The sequence below is a fragment of the Nomascus leucogenys genome, chromosome 21 (assembly GCF_006542625.1).
Source record: "Nomascus leucogenys isolate Asia chromosome 21, Asia_NLE_v1, whole genome shotgun sequence".
Classification (NCBI taxonomy): Eukaryota; Metazoa; Chordata; class Mammalia; order Primates; family Hylobatidae; genus Nomascus; species Nomascus leucogenys.
Genome location: NC_044401.1, coordinates 50,469,234 through 50,486,306, shown reverse-complemented (window position 1 = coordinate 50,486,306; position 17,073 = coordinate 50,469,234). Strand labels below are relative to the sequence as shown.

The 17,073-nt window shown below is 49.4% G+C and overlaps 1 protein-coding gene across 1 annotated transcript in view; it reads left to right on the top strand.

Moving 5' to 3' along the window:
* Positions 1–17,073, top strand: part of FGD5 (FYVE, RhoGEF and PH domain containing 5) — a 124,317-nt gene that overhangs the window by 92,235 nt on the left and 15,009 nt on the right. The window contains exons 11-14 of the mRNA XM_030801878.1: positions 5,546–5,617; positions 8,695–8,763; positions 14,943–15,026; positions 16,430–16,509. Of these exons, the coding sequence (XP_030657738.1) occupies positions 5,546–5,617; positions 8,695–8,763; positions 14,943–15,026; positions 16,430–16,509 (305 nt within the window). The remainder of the gene's footprint in view (positions 1–5,545; positions 5,618–8,694; positions 8,764–14,942; positions 15,027–16,429; positions 16,510–17,073) is intronic.

Below are 17,073 nucleotides of genomic sequence, written 5' to 3'. Positions count from 1 at the left end.
GGTGCTATGCTTTGCTGTGGCAGAGACACAGGGCATGTGTACAGTGAGTCATCCACAGGCAGAAAAGGAAGGGAAATTGCATTTATTGGACACCTGCTATGTGTTGTGCTGTGTTGGGGAGTGGAGATACAAGCCCTTGAGGAAACCTCCGCTTAGTGGAGTAATTAAATATGTGGATGCAAATGACCATGATAGATGTCGTGGGAGAGAATGCCACAGGGTTCAGAGAAGGGAGGTGGCCCTTCCAGCCGAGGTTGCCAGAAGAGATGATACGGGCCAGGGGTGGTGGCTCACGCCTGTAATCCCAGCACTTTGGGAGGCCGAGGCAGGTGGATCACTTGAAGTCAGGAGTTCAAGACCAGCCTGGCCAACATGGTGAAACACTGTCTCTATTAAAAATACAAAACTTAGCCAGATGTGGTGGCATGCACCTTTAGTCCCAGCTATTCGGGAGGCTGAGGCTAGAGAATCGCTTGAACCTGAGAGGCGGAGGTTGCAGTGACCCGAGACCATGGCACTGCACTCCAGCCTGGGCGACAGAATGAGATTCCATCTTGAAAGAAAAAAAAAAAATGATGACTGGAAGTGTCCCCATAGGGAGGATTTGCACACATGCCAGGAAGGCAGAGAGAGAAAAGGGGTGATAGGAAGAGGGGCTGGCCTGGGCAAAGACATGGAGGTTGGACGGTACATCCTGGAGTTCAGAGAGCCACCTGCTAGGTGGCTAGGAGACGGGGACAGGATGGCAAGGTAGGATCAGAGTCCAGGGAGAGAGGTCGGGCTGGCTGGTGAAGGGTAGACTGAGAGTGGAGGCTGAATCAGCTAAGTATGAATACACAGGCCGGTTTCCGGGCCGTTTTCCGTGTGGGTCAGACATGCCCTTTTAATCTGGTCCTCTCCTCTCACTCTGCTCTGCACTGACCTCCCTGCCCCTCCTCATTTTGGCATCCTGTACATACAGTGAGAGTCCCTCAACACAGCCAAAAAGTAGAGGTGCTTTGGGGTCCAGCACCTTGTCGAGGAATAGCAGCAGATGGGCTGGGTTCTCCACGTTTCCCTTTAGCCGGGGCTGCCTCTGCTTCCAGAGAGAAAAACTAGGTCAGGCAGGGATACGTCTTCCCTCCTACGGGGAGCTTGCACACGCAGCCCCACCCGGAGGAGGAACCGGAGCAGCCGCTGGCCAGACACCCTCCTGGCTTTCTCCAAGGCTGAAGTTGGACGCTGTGCTGGGAAGCAGGGGCCAGCTGTGGACAGCTGCACCAGGCCTGTTCTGGACCAGAGGCCCCTAGCCCATGCCTGCTTGGATTGGGGAGGAACTCTGCCTGGGACATTTACTCTTTTGCAGTTTGGAGGTATTAAGCATATTCACATTGTCATGCAGCTTTCACCCCATTCATCTCCATAACTTCTCTTCCCAGACTGAAACTCTCTCCCCATTAAACTCTAATTCCTCATTCCAGTCTCCACCCCAGCCCCTGGTAACCATCATTCTGCTTTCTGAATAGACTTTATTTTTTAAAACAATGTTAAATTTACAGAAAAGATTGAGAAGATAGTACTGAGAGTCCCCATGTGTCCCCCACACAGTGTTCTCTGTTATGAATGTCTTTTATTAGTATGCTACATCTGTTACATCAACGCACAAATATTGATACAGGATTATTAACCGAAGACCCTAGCTCATTCAGATTCCCTTAGTTTTGCCTGGTGTCTTGTTCTAGGGTCCCATCCAGGATCCCACATGCTGTTTAGTGGCCCTAAACATGCTGTTTAGGCTTCCCTTGACTGCAGTAGTTTCTCATTTTCCTTGCTTTTGATGAGCTTGACGGTTTTCAGGAGTAATGGTCGGGTATATGGCAGGACGCCCTTCTGGTGGAAATGTCTGGTGTTTTTCTCATGATTAGACTGGGTGTATGGCTATTTGGGAAGAGGCTCACAGAGCAAGGTACTTTTCATCCCATCTAATGAAGGGCACATACCAGCAACAGGATTTACCACTGTTGATGTTGACCTTGGTCACCTGGCTGAAGTCACCTGTGGCAGGTTTCTCCACTGTGGAGCTTCTCTGTCTCACCCCTGCCTTTTCCATGCCCTTTGGAAAAAAGTCAGTTTGTGCAGCCCATTCTTAGGAGCGGGGGATTATGCTCCCTCCCCTTGAGGGTACCGTATCTACCTAGGTTATGTGGAATTCTGCCTGGGAGATTTGTCTCTTCTCCCTCATTGGCTAGTGTATCTAGTCATTATATATAAAGAAGTCATTTATATCAGTATGGACTGTTATAATCCAACACTTCCTTATTTATTTTATTTCTCAAATTGTTTCAGCTTTGGCTATTGGGAGCGTTTTCAGTTGGTTTCTGTGCCCTTTTCACATGGTGCCATCAATATAGATTTCAAGGTGTGTGTGTGTGTGTGTGTGTGTGTGTGTGTGTGTGTTTTGAGAACTTCCTTACTTTCTGGCAGTGCAAGGTGCTCCAGGATCACTCACCTTGTGTATTTCCTGCCCCAGTCTTAGAATCAATCATTTCTCCATGGAGCCCTGGTTGCATTAATTGGATAATAATACTAGAAGCCAAGATACAGGCATTAGGTGCACTCACTGGTAATGTGGTATCATTTCTTTTACACCTCCTTAGCTGACAGCAAAGAAATATATGTGTATACCAGCCTTTGCATATACCCATATCTGTGGATATTTCCATACATAACCATCTGTATCTGAATATTAAACTAACCATGAGTTTTATTTTATTTTTTGTAGAGATCAAGGTCCCACTATTTTGCCCAGGCTGGTGTCAAGCAGTCCTCTTGCCTCAGCCTTCCAAACTGCTGGGATTATAGGCATGAGCCGCTATGGCTGGCCTTTATTTATTTTTATTTTATTGTATTTTATGTATTTGTTTTTTACCATGAGGTTTTACAAATGTTTCCCATTCTGATCATGACCACACTAGCCTCCTCTCTTGCTTATCTGTAAATTCTCACTCCAACAGTGAGAAGCCTCGTTCCTACCACCCATTAATTTAATTGTTCAATTTACCTTAATTTGTGGAAGATATTTTTCCTGGGTGTAGAAACCTGGATGGACAGTTTTTCTTTGCTGCCACTCCACTGTCTTCTGGTGTACATCGTTTCTGGTAGAAAGTCTGCTGTGATACTGATGAGTGTCTGTCTTTGTGTGATGTGTCCCTTTTCTCTGGCTGCCTTTAAGGTCTTCTCTTATGATTTGATTTTGGGAAGTCTGGCTGTGATGTGTCTGTGTGTGTGTTGTGGGGGATGGGGTGCTCTTTATCCAGTTGTGATTCTTGAGCTTCTTGGATCTGTGGTTTGTTGTCATTCATTAATTTTAGGAAATCCTCTTGGATGCTCTGTTCTTTTTCCCCACTCTGTGTTTCAGTGTGGATCATCTCCACTGATCTACCTTCAAGCTCATGGAGTCTTTCCTCAGCTGTGTTCCGTTTGCTGCTAAACCTGTCAACGGAACTCTTTGTTTCTGATACTGATCTTTTACTTTTAAAATTTCCATTGGACCCTCACGTATGGTTTCCATCTCTGCCAAAATCCTCCATCTGCTCGTGGGTGGTGTTCACCTTTCCCGTGAGGTCCTTTTACCCACCAATCAGAGCTACTTCAAGGTCTGATGGCCCGGACACCTGTGTCCCTTCTCACTCTGGTTTGATGGAATGCTTTCTCCTCTTGAAAATGAGTTGGGGTTGGGGAGTTTTTTGCTTGCGTTTTTGTGTTCCTCATAACTTGTTATTGAAGGCCAGGCATTATGTGTAGAAGCACCGTAGAGACTGAGGTAAATCGTATTTACCCCTCAAGGTGGGGCAAGCCTCTTTTTTGGTCATGGCTGTTCACGGTAGGGTACAGGGCAGTCGGGTCAGTCCAGTCGGCACCTGATCTGGGTTTGGGTTTTGCTGCCATGTCATCAACCTTCAGTGACTGCCAGGCTTCATGCTTCTCCAGTGGGGGCTGCTGTGACCTGTGGGGTAGGTCAGAGAGCTTTTCTTTCATTCCTGCTCCATATTCAGCTTTTAGCCCTCCCTGCACCACAGGAAGGCCCTCTCCCCATGCTCTTGCCCTTCTCAAGGCAGGCTACTGCCCTGTGTTACTCAGTGCTGGGCTTATGGTGGGCACATGCCTCCATCTGAAGCAGGGCCTGTGAGACAGGCTCTCACAGCATTCCTGCCCCTCCCCTCCACGGCGCTGAGCTCTGTGGCCCTGTGGCTGGCCTTAGACAGGTTTCTGGCCATCCCCCAGCAAGGTACTGGTGCATAGTACTGGGTACAAGGGGTTACCGCCCCCCTCCTAGGGTGCAGCTTTTGTTCTCTTTCCCTAGAGCAGCAGATCTTTGCCTGGGCTGTGGGGGTGGGAGGTCTCCTGGCCTCCTTCTGGAACTGAAGCCTTGCATGAGAGAAGGCCTGAGGAATTGGGCAGGGCTTTGCATGTGGCCCCACCTTGCCCCTGTCTTTCTCGTGGGCACGTGGCAGAGACTCCTGGATGAGAGCTTGCAAGTGAGGACAGATTCCCTCGGGTCTGCAACTCCCCATTACTCTAAACTGGCACCAGCCCACACTTGTCCTTTAAGAATTCATTAACATTTTCGCTGCTTTCTTCTTACCTTCCTTTACACCAGCCACCTCTGCCTCCTGTGTGTCACCAAAGGTGCGGCAGTTCCTGCATCTCATTCCTTTGTGGACAGGCTTGCCAGGCGGAACCCAGTTCACTTGGTTGCCTTGTGACCCCAGCTCTCCCACAGGCTGGAGCATAGTTATGATTTTGAAGGTTATCTGGCTTTTTCACACTACAATGAGAGCAGTGTTCTCTTGTACTTCCTACATCATAAGTGGAAATGGAACCACAATTATTCATTTTTTACTACATTGGATTTTATGCCCAAAACCATAGATAATGGAAAGGACTTTTCAGGGCAAATTCTCTACCCACAATGCTCACCCTACAACTTAAGAACCTGCCCTGTGTAAGGTTCAGGGGGCACCTGCCCACGGGGTGGGTGCTTGTTGTATCTAGGATTGTGGGGTGCTGTGCAGAGGAGACAGGGGGCTGTTACTTTACATTTTGTGGCTAGCCCAGTGAGGTACTGACAGGGCACACTTATTTTTCTAATCACGAGGCTCCACAGAGTCTGGATCCAGTTTCCTCCGCAGGTGCTGTGTTTTATGGGCTACAAGCCAGGAGGGCCTGAAGCCAGCCTTGGGTCCGGTGAAGTCCCCATGCTCCAGGTCTCATGAGGGACATAGGCTTAGAGAGCATAAGAGCAGTTGTCCAGAGAAACACAGGGATGCTGGACAGCACAGCGAGGCCAGTCAGCCGGCTCCACAGCACACAGAACCATGGCAGTGGCTCCCTGCAGACCCAGGCTCGGGTCCCAGTCCTGCCTCGTACAGGAGGTTGGATTTGGGGCAGGCCTTTCCGGGCTTCATTTTTGTCTGAAACAGAAGCAATGCCATGCCTTACAGAGGAGATAAGACGCCTGGAAGGGGCCCTGACCATCTCCCCCTCACCCCATTCCCACCCACAGGAAAACCTGCAGAAGCTGGTCCACATTGAGCACAGCGTCCGGGGCCAAGGGGATCTCCTCCAGCCAGGAAGGGTGAGTGCCGCCACCATGGGCAGGGGCAGAGGGTGGCTGGGCGAGGCTCCGATAAGCCCCATTGTTCACTGGGCTGGCCCCAGACAGGCCTGGCTGCAGGTGCTGTCTACCCGTGGAGGGCAGGCAGGCGGGTGGGCGTGGGCTCACTGGATTCTCCTGGCCACAGCCCTCGGCTGCCTTCCCTGGGGTTCTCCACCCCATGTGTTGCCTGCAGAGCAGTTAAAGACTCAATGCCAGTTTTTTTTTTTTCGTGTTGCCTGTGGCTCTCCTCACCTCCAAGAAGAGGAAGCACCAAGTATTTTCAGTGCAGAGTTGCTGGGAAAACAGAAAATGATCTCCCAAGAGCAAGCCCCTGGAAATTTTCTTAAAAATAACATTCTTGAAGAGATAAATCCACTCTCTTTAAAGCTTCCAAATGGAAAATGTAAAACTCAGCTTAAAAACAGTAAAAAATGTTCATTACCAGTTATGCTCCATAAAGGACAAGAGACAAAGGAATGAAAGTACATGCTCAGGGGAATTTTACTCAAGATTAGCAGGTGTCTCATGGGACTGAGATTCTGTAAAGTTACATTTAGTGTTTTGGCCAGGATCATGAGTTTGGTAAATTGTTTCTTAAACATCTATTTGTATCTCCAGAATTAAGGGGGCGATAGCAGCTGTTCCCAGGTCTTCGGCTGTTTTAGTAGACCTTCAGAGGCTCTGTTCTGAATGGACTTCTCATGGGTACAAATCAAGGAGGGAGTCATGGCTTGGACCACCCAGAATCCTGAAAGACACAGTCTTGAGCACCATGATCCCAAATGTTGAAATCTCAAAAGATCAAAATCCCAAAAATATAATTCTGGAAAAAATAATTTAGAAAAATATTTAAAAGATACTTATATTCTTAAAAAGGGAATTTAGGGGGCCGGGTATGGTGGCTCACGCCTGTAATCCCAGCACTTTGGGAGGCTGAGGCGGGTGGATCACAAGGTCAGGAGTTCGAGATCAGTCTGGCCAGCATAGTGAAACCCCTTCTTTACTAAAAATACAAACAATTAGCCAGATGTGGTGGCCTGTAGTCCCAGCTACTCAGGAGGCTGAGGCAGGATAATCGCTTAAACCCAGGAGGCAGAGGTTGCAGTGAGCCAAGATCACGCCATTGCACTCCAGCCTGGGTGACAGTGTGAGACTCCGTCTCAAAAGAATAAATAAATAAATAAAAATAATAAATAAAAAGGGAACTTATATATTTATTTATTTATTCATTCTTTTGAGACGGAGTTTAGCTTTTGTTGCCCAGGCTGGAGTGCAGTGGTGTGATCTCGGCTCACTGCAACCTCCTCCTCCCAGGTTCAAGTAATTCTCCTACCTCAGCCTCCCGAATAGCTGGGATTACAGGCATGTGCCACCAGGCCCGACTAGTTTTGTATTTTTAGTAGAGATGGGGTTTCTCCATGTTGGTCAGGCTGGTCTCAAACTCCAGACCTCAGGTGATCCACCCGCCTCAGCCTCCCAAAGTGCTGGTATTACAGGTGTGAGCCAGTGTGCCCAGTGGGAATTTATTTAAGAAACATAAAAACATAACAGAATACTTCATAGGCCACTTTATACAATAAAATAGGCACTAAGAACATACATAATTTTGCAAGCATAAATGCTGCTGTATGCTAACAATAGTTCCACGGGTCAAATATGAGCACACAAACCATATTTATAAAAAAAAAAAGGTCAAACAGGGAAATATATCAGTGTGTGTCATTATGGTTAGTAATTGTATGCACCCAGCCTTATAACTGTGGTCATCTGAAATACCATGACAAATAACCAAAGTCTTTTGATGAGCTCAGTTAAAAACTGTGATGTGTCACCACAGTATATGCAGCCACCCACAGAGCAAAGATCTCAGGAAATTTTATCTTTCACAAATGCAAATGTACAAAGAGGATATCTCCATTCATTGAAGAAGTTTGTGTTTTTAAGTACGTACACAGTGCTTACACACAAATTCAACATTGTGGTAATACACTTTTCTTTTCCTTTTTTTTTTTTTTTTTTTTGAGACAGAGTCTTGCTCTGTTGCCCAGGCTGGAGTGCAGTGGCACGATCTAGACTCACTGCAACCTCCGCCTCCTGGGTTCAAATGATTCTTCTGCCTCAGCCTCCCGAGTAGCTGGGACTACAGGCGCGCACCACCACACCCGTCTAATTTTTGTATTTTAAGTAGAGACAGAGTTTCACCATATTGGCCAGGTTAGTTTTGAACTCCTGACCTTGTGATCTAACTGCCTCGGCCTCCCAAAGCACTGGGATTACAGGCATGAGCCACCATGCCTGGTTGTGATAATGCACTTTTCAGGAAGCCAAATTTGCAAAAAAAAAAAAAAAAAAAAAAAAAAAACATAAAATGAATTAGAACCCTGTAAAAGTCTGTATACAATTTATACCTCCAGTATTGGAAATGATGCAGAATGTAATACAGAGCATGGTGAATTGCTTTGCCAGGTTTCCAGGTGTTCCTCAATCCAGTCAAGTTGATGCCTAAAAATTAACCATCACAAGTCCAACCCTTGTCGACTTGGCACCCGCACACATCTCCTTAAATCATACTTAATTTCCAAACAAAGATAATAACAGGGTAATAATTCCACCTAACATAATGCAGCTCTCCTGCGATTGTGATTTTCAGAATTTTGTGAGTGTTTTGTTTTTTGAGACAGGGTCTTAGTAAGTTGCCCAGGCTGGTCTTGGACTCCTGAGCTCAAGTGATTCTTTCAAGTGTGTCTGAGGCTACAGACACACACCATGGCACCCAGCGTGATTTTTGGAATTTTTGATGTTAAGGATTTTAGACTTTCGAGATTTAGACTTTAGGGATTATGACATTCAGGGTGGTGTCTTTCAGGACTACGATCCAAGCCCTGCTCTAGCATATACAGCACCTCTCTCATGAGCAGAGATTTATCTGCTAGCTGCTCTCGGGTTCTCTGGGAGGCTTTATGATTTAAGTTTCCACTCAGGGGCCTCCCCCGCACCCTTGTCTGGGATTCAGGGGGCATCAGCCTGACCACCAAGTTCTGCTTCTCTCCCCACAGGAGTTTCTGAAGGAAGGGACGCTGATGAAAGTAACAGGGAAAAACAGACGGCCCCGGCATCTATTTCTGGTAAGTGCCCGGTCCCCAAGCCCTGCTCAGGAACTGCCAAGTTCTGTGAGGTTTTCTAGGGCCCTTATTCAAGGACAAGTGGAAGAGGGTGAGAGGAGAGTAGAACAGCGCAGACATTTTGGGGTGAGGATCATTCCGGACAGCTGAGAGCTTCACCCTTGGACACCGCAGCCCACCGCTCATTTGTTATTTGAATGATTTTGAGTGGAATGTTGGCGAGATGTAGTTGCCCACATCCCCACCTTAAATGTCTGTCAACCACCTTATCTAATGCTCGGAGAACTGAGGTCCAAAGTTGCCGTAGCTAGGCCTCCCAGGAGGATGGTGGCAGAAGCCCAGGAGAGAGCCAAGCGTTGTGACCCAAGTCCAGCACTTTCTCTACTGTGCAGGAGACAGGATGTAATATAACATTTTTGCTTGCGGACAACTGGAGTCTTGCATACCAGGGAGTGTCCAGGCCTAGGGTATAGCTTTATCGGCCTTAGTGGCTGTTGAGTGCCCCAGTCCTGAGACCCCCAAGTGGCCATGCCTTTTAAGCCCTCTGCTGGGCACAGTTTTTCTCTTGCTCCTGCGCTTCTGCTGTCATTCCTGGTTCCTGTCCGCCACGGCTGCCTCTCTCAGCTTCCTCATACTTCGTTAGAGCACCATGTGCAGTGGGAGAGACAGGCTGTGGTAAGAGTCTATGAACTCTCTCTGTTCCAGGCGTTGACTGAGCACCTCGTGTGTGCTGGTGCTGGAAACAAAGAAAGAAAAATCCCAGGTCTTGCCCTCAGCCTTCAGAGTCCAATGGGAGGGAGAAGCAAGCAGACAGCCCATTGTAAATGCAGAGTTATGAGCGTGATATGGAGGGATCTCGGGTGCCGTGGAAGCAAAGAGGACTATGGAGGAAGGATGGGAGTTTGGCAGGTGCACCAAGGAAGGGCATTTCAGGAGAGGGAAGGGCCTAAGCAAAGGATAGAGGCATGAGGAGTGTGGTGTGTTGGAGGAGCTCTGTGAGCCTCAAGAAGTCTTTGTCTGCAGCCAGACCCTTCTGCTCGTGAGTGGGGTCTTCTCCATGCCCCAAATAGACCCTGCCCATAGAGGGGCCACTTGAGGGCTGAATGCCAGAGAGAGCTGGTGGCACTGGTGGAGAAATCCTGAGCCTGGCCAGGAAGTGTGGAGCCTGCAGTGCTGGCAGGGTATGCTGGGCCCCGATGGCTGGTGGCCTCAGGCTCTGCATGAGGCACTAGGTGACCCAAGTCCAGAGTCTCCCTCCCTCTCTTCCCTCCTAAGAGCTATTCGTTTCCTCCCATGAGAACCCCTCACTCTGGCTGGTCAGTGCTGCAGTGGATGAGATTTAGTTGCAGGCAAGAGGAGAGTGGACCCCAGGGGGGGATTTTGAGAGAGATCTGAGAGCCAAGCAGTGCATGGTTTAGGTTTGGGTTCTCAGAAGGATTTCAAAGCCCCCACAGATGCTTGAGTCGTTTTCTGTAGGTCGTTTTTTTTTTTTTAACCTCTGCTTACACACCAGGCAGTGGGGAGCTCACTGCCTGCTGTAACATTCATTCATTCAGCAGCTTATTATCTATCTCCTCTGCATGCCAGGAACTGTGCTGGTGTGTAGACATGGCCTTTGCCCTGCTGTGGGTCTTGGAGTCCAATAATGGAAGACATTTTTTATTCCATGTTAGACAAGTCTAAATTTTAAAAATTCTCGGCCAGGCACGGTGGCTCTTGCCTGTAATTGCAGCACTTTGGGAGGCCAAGGCAGGCGGGACACGAGGTCTGGAGTTCAAGACCAGCCTGGCGAACATGGTGAAACCCGTCTCTACTAAAAATACAAAAAATGAGCCAGGCATGGTGGCGTGTGCCTGTAGTCCTAGCTACTCAGGAGGCAGAGGCAGGAGAATTGCTTGAACCCGGGAGGTGGAGGTTGCAGTGAGCTCAGATCGCACCACTACACTCCAGCCTCGAGCGACAGAGTGAGATTCTGTCTCAAAAAAAAAAAAAAAAAAAAAAAATTCTCTCCATTGAGGAGAGATCCCTGAATGTAGGGGCAGGTAGTGAGCCAGACAGAGCTGGTTAGATCCTGCCCCATGGGACACTTACTTCTTCTGTGACCCTTAAACAACTCACAGATATGTGCAAGCCTCAAGTCTCCCCCCAGGAAAGTGGAAAGACTGGGTGGTTTTGAGAATTAAATTCCTGGCATTTAATTATGTGCCTGGCAGGTAGAAGCCACTTGTCTGATAGTAGTTATAACAGTTTCTCCCTTCCCGCTGACAGTTGTTCCATGGGACACAGGTCCTCCCTCTCTATCTAGAGCTACAGATCTCACAGCTCTCTGCCCCAGCACAGCCCTGCAGGGAGTTGGGTCCCCATGAATTCCCCCTCTTCAGGATGCAAAAGGGAGGCCATACCGGATGGCAATGGGGAGGCAGACAGACCAGATGCAGACCCCAGCTCTGACAGCGACTGGTGTGAGACCCATGGGCACATCCCATTACCTCCCCGAGCCTCAACTCCCTGATATTAAAACAAGGGAAGCAGTGAGGCGGCAGATGGCACAGGGCGGAGCTCTGTCTTGGCCCCTCAGCCATTTGCATCTGGCCACCTCCTCTGGCCACGCCCCTCTGATCTCTGCGCCTCTCCCAGGGACCTTGAATGCCAGGAACAGACACAGCAGCCTGGCTTTGCCCAATCTGTCCTCACCCCGTCCTCTACTTCATCTGTCCCTGGTCTTGGCTCACTGGCCCTCACACATCTGAAGCTCCTTGAGAAGGGTGCCAGCTCCTGCCCTTCAAGCCAAGCTCAGATAGCACCTCCTGTGGAGGCCTAGCCACCACCCCCGCTTCCCCTCTCCCTCCTCCTCCTCTAGCCCGGCTTCTCCTCTCCCCCACACTCGCCCCATCTGGCATGGCCCTTTATCAGAAGATCTCCTTCCCTCAGGGATAGGCCTGCGTCCTTCTGATTACCCCGCTGTGATTAGGCCATAAGCCCCACAGTCTGAAGCTGGGTCCTCTTGTTCCTCTGGCTCGGTGCAGCCCTTCCACTGAGCAGTGTTGATAACTCTCTAATGGAGGCATACATGGGAGGAGGGCGGACCGACAGGTGCTCAAGCCAGGGAGTGCCATGGTGAACAAACACACTTAGGAAGAATTTTTCTTCCTCAAAGGTGCCAGTTTCAGAAAATAATCTGAACTGCAGAACAGAGTTGGGGCATCTGGGTGCCCGCGCCCATCAGTTTTGTTAGACTGCGGAAAGTGTCCTACCAGGCCCTGACGTCCTTGAGCTGCAGGTGGGGCTGCCCCCTGGTGGCTCCTTACAGTGGAAAGCCCCCCTACCCATTCATGATGGGCTCTTCCTCCTTCCTCCAAGCTGAGGCTGTAAAGCATATACTTTGAAGCAGGCAGGAGAGCCATGGGCAAATTAGGAGGTAGCCTGGTCCTGAACCGTGAAGGAAACCTCGGGGTGCTCATGGCAGTTGCCATGGCAGCAGGAGCTTGAGGGGCCATCACAGAGAGGCTGAGGCTGCTCTCCCGAGTGACATAGGTCAGTTCCCTGGGGCTGGGAGGGTTCATGGGCAAGGTTCATGAACCTGTGCGCAGGTTCACTGTGAGAGCAGCCCTGACATTCCCTCCCGAGCACACTGGAGGGACACTCATCAAGCCATACCCCTGGCTCCACTACCTGCTAGCTATGACCTCACGCATGGCCTCTGGCCTCTCTCGGCCTCAGTTTCTCTCTCTTGGAAATGAGGATGATGATCATGGTGCCTATACGTTAGGACCGTGGGAGTGCATGTTAGGACTGTAGGAGTGAAGCCAGGGGCTTGGTCCAGTGCCTGGTCCAGAATCAGTGTCAATGCACCGTAGTGCCTGTCACTCTTAGAAGGCAGGGCAAGAACAGGGCTTCACAAAGTAGAGCTGCAGGCCAAAGCCAGCCAGACACCAATTTTTGCTGATAAAGTTATGTTGGAACACAGCCACATGTATTCCATCATGGGTTGTCTGTGGCTGCTTTGCACAGCAGCGTAGTTGAGGGGTGGAAGCAGAGGCCTGAAACATTCAATACCTAGCCCCTACAGGAAAGTGCACCAACCCCCACCTACTCCAACTTTATTGGGACACAGCAAGGCCCAGAGAGAGGGAGGGGTTCCTGAGGTCCCATGAGGGGGTCAGTGGTGGGCCAAGTCTCCTGCATTGCCATGGCTGGAACCTTGGAGTCCGGAGAAGAGCTAGCTGTGGGAAAACTCATTCTGTTCCCTCAGCAGGCTCTGTCTATCCAGGGAAAAGAAGTATTCATTCTGACTTTTCACATGCACTGTCTTGTTCCATCTTTACACACCCCTACTTCATGTTTTTCTCCATGCCTGCGGGGCTCTCCTTGGTTCATGTCAACATCATGTATAGAGGACTTGCCTTGGTTCACATTGGTGCCCTGTGTCCAGGACTTATCCTGGTTCATGTTGGTGCCATGTGTTCAGGGCTCACTCTGGTTTATGTTGGCACTGTGTGTAGAGCGTTCACTTTGGTTCATGTTGGCACCATGTGTATAGGGCTCATCCTGGTTGACGTTGGCACCATGTGTATAGGGCTCATCCTGGTTGACGTTGGCACCATATGTCTGGGGCTCACCCTAGTTCATGTTGGCATTTTGTGTACAGGGCTCACCCTGGTTCATGTTGGCACTTTGTGTACAGGGCTCACCCTGGTTCATGTTGACACCGTGTGTACAGGGCTCACTTTGGTTCACATTGGTGCCATGTGCACAGGGCTCTCCCTGGTTCATGTTCCCAGGTGGAAAGGACTTACCCTGGTTCACGTTCCCAGGTGGACAGGGCTCACCCTGGTTCATGTTGGCGCCATGTGTACAGGGTTCACCCTGGCTGATGTTGGCGTCATTTGTACAGGGCTCACCCTGGTTCATGTTATTGTCATGTGGAGAGGGCTTGCCCTGGTTGATGTTGCCATGTGTACAGGGCTCCCCCTGGTTCATGTTGGTGCCATGTGTAGAGGACTCCCCTGTTCATGTTGGCTCCATGTTTAGTGGGCTTATTCTGGTTCATTTGGCCCCATGTGAAACGGGCTCACCCCAGGTTCATATTGGTCACATATGGAGAGGGCATTCTCTCTGTGTCCATGATAAAGTAATGGTGGTGGTGTCTCCCATTTCCCAGAGGAAGCTGAGACTCAGCTGAGGAAAGGGCTTGGTCATAGTCTCAACGCTGGTCCATAATATGGTCAGGATTTACAACCCTGAGTGTGATGTCATCTTCTCACACCTGAAACCGTTTAGCTAAACAGAAATACTCTCTCCTAAGGAGATAAAGTGACTTTCATTACATGTAAGCCCTGCTGTGGGGAGAGCTTTAGTTGTTCATTCAACAAATATTAATTGAGCACCTACTCTGTGAAGGGACCTGGAAGTACAGCAGCAAGCAGAGCCCACCACTTCCCTCTCCTCAAGGTGTCTCCCAACCCTTCCTTAGCTATACTTTATCGAGCTTTAATTTTTATAGTGAAATGCATCAACCTTAAGTGTATGTGTTAGTTGGTACTGACAAGTGTATATCACAGTGTAACCACCACCTGGGTCGAGGGGTGGAACATTTCCAACCGCCAGAAAGTTCCTCTGTGCCTGTTTGGAGTTCATTTCTCCCAACCCTGGGGGCCCCCATCAACCACTGGCCTGACTTTTGTCCCTATTTAGATTAGTTCTGCCTGTTCTGGAGTGTCACAGAAATGTCATCAAACAGCAAATACTCTCTTGTGCCTTGCTTCTTCACTCAGCATGATTTTGAGATGCATCCATGTAGTGGTGTGTATCGGTGGCGTGTTCCTTCTGGCTGCTATAAGGTATTCTGTGGTATATGGATAGACCAGTTTGTTTATCCATTCACCTGCAGATAGACATTGGAATTGTCCCTACTTTTTGGCTGTTACAAATAAAGCCACTGTGAACATACTCACACATGACTTCTTGAGGGCATATGCATTTATTTCTCTCAAGCATCGAACCAGGAGTAGAGTGGCAAGGAAGGGGCTCACATTTTGGCCACAATGTTTTTGCTCACCTGTGGGGGTTCCTGAGGAATACAAGATGCCTGTGCACAGCGGAGCTCAGGGATTCTTTGAGGACAGCAGCCTGGCGCAGCCTTCTAGGGCCAGGGGCGTCTAACAGGGTTTCCCTCTCTCCAGATGAACGATGTGCTCCTGTACACCTATCCCCAGAAGGATGGGAAGTATCGGCTGAAGAACACATTGGCTGTGGCCAACATGAAGGTAAATATCTGGTGCCAGGTACCCCAGGAGTACCCAGGTACCCCAGGGGAGAAGGGGACAGCATCCTGCTCCTAGGAGCACCCAGACCAGCTGGAAGAGGGAGGCCCTGCTGAAACAGTGTCGGGCTACAGCAAGTTTGTGCTGTAAGTTGCCCAGGGAAAGGGGAGGGGATGGAGGCCTTCCTGGAAGAGGAGACTGAACCCTTACAGTGGGTAATATTTGGTTGGATCAGGAAGGAAGGGAGGAAGGGGCATCCTATGAGGAGGAAAATGCATAAAGAAGGGCCCGGGTTGGGGGAACAAGCAGGTGTTTGGTAATTTTTAAAATTGTGATAAAATACATATATCATTTAAAAAGTAACCATTTTTAAATATACAGTTCTGTGGCACTAAGCACATTTACATTGCTGTGTGTCCAGCACCACCATCCATCTCAGAACTCTTGCCTCTCCCCAGACTGAAACTCTGCCCACATTAAAAATCAACTCTCCATTCTCCTCCTCCTCAGCTCCTGGCACCTACCATTCTACTTTCTGTCTCCATGAATTTGACTACCCTGGGTACCTCGAATGAGAGGAGTCACACAGTATTGATCCTTGTTTCACTTAGCACAGTGTCCTCAAGGTTGATCCCTGTCATCTGTAGTATGAGTCAGAATTTTCCTTCCGTTGTGTGGATAGACCACATGGTGTTTATTCAATCCTCTGCCGCTTCCACCTTTAGGCTGTTGTGAGTAATACTGCTGTGAATATGGGCGTATGTGTGGGGCTTAGCTCCGTGTAACTTGGTCCCAAAGATGGGAACACTTGGGAGCTGTTGGGGACCTTGAGGAGCAGGAGGTTTTAGGAAGTTAATTCTGGTGCAACAGGGGGCTGAAGTCAGAGGGGGCAACACTGAGGTGGGACAGTGGAGTCGCAGGCGGTTGTCATTGTCAAGGGCAGAGGCAGGGATGGCCAGGAGAGCTGAGAGAGGCACTGTGCAATCTCTCTTGATCCTGTAGGCTCTTTACAATGGGGAAGGGGAAGGAGGAAGCACCTTTCTCAGCACGGAGGTTTGTTCCCTTTTGGAACCAAAGGCTCCACCGAGGAGCCTGTTAGAAAAAGGCATGGGAGACGTGGTCACTGGGCAGGTACTTGTCCAACATGACAGTGCACCTAGGGTTGCCCAGGCTGGGCCTGAGTGTGACGCTCTGCAGCCTTCACAGCAGTGGGTGAGTGGCTAAGAATGACGGAGCTGGCAGCCAGGCACGTTCCACAGCACCTACCATCACAGAAAGGTATGCCCTGAGGCTAGAGAACGGCAGTAGGTGGACACGGTCCCTCTGTTCATCTGCTGCCAGGAGAAGCCGGTCTGCACTTGCCCCTCCCTGCCCCACCCTGAAGGAGGCTGCTGTTGGTTTTCCAGGTCAGCCGCCCTGTGATGGAGAAAGTTCCCTACGCTCTAAAGATTGAGACTTCTGAGTCCTGCCTGATGCTGTCTGCGAGGTACGGGCAGGTGGAGGGAGGATGGCGCACAAGGCAGAGGTCTGAGCATGGGAAGGTTCATAACAACAGATAAGGATGTGCCGTTTTTATTTTGGTATCCTTCTGGGTCAAAGGACTTCTTTTCTTTTCAGTGTTTTTTCTCCCCCCAAAAAATGTACACACTCATAACATTTTATATATAACTTCAGGGGTTTCTAGAGCCCGTGGCTTAAATACGGCAATGGCAATGTCTCATGTTTGTGGAGCTCTTTATGGATGATTGGGTCTCTACAGCAACACGAAAAGTTAAGGCAAGTAAAAAAAAAAACAGAACAATGTGCTGCTGTTCATAAAGTGGCCTGCCTTTTTGCTTTCCTGTCTAGAAGATGAGAGAAAAAAAAAATATGTGAGCGTTCATCACTTACGTTGCCCTGTCTGTGTGTTGTCTTAGTCCATTCAGGCCACTATAGCAAAAACACCAGGCTGGGCGCGGTGGCTCACACCTGTAATCCCAGCACTTTGGGAGGCCGAGGCGGGTGGATCACGAGGTCACGAGATCGAGACCATCCTGGCTAACACGGTGAA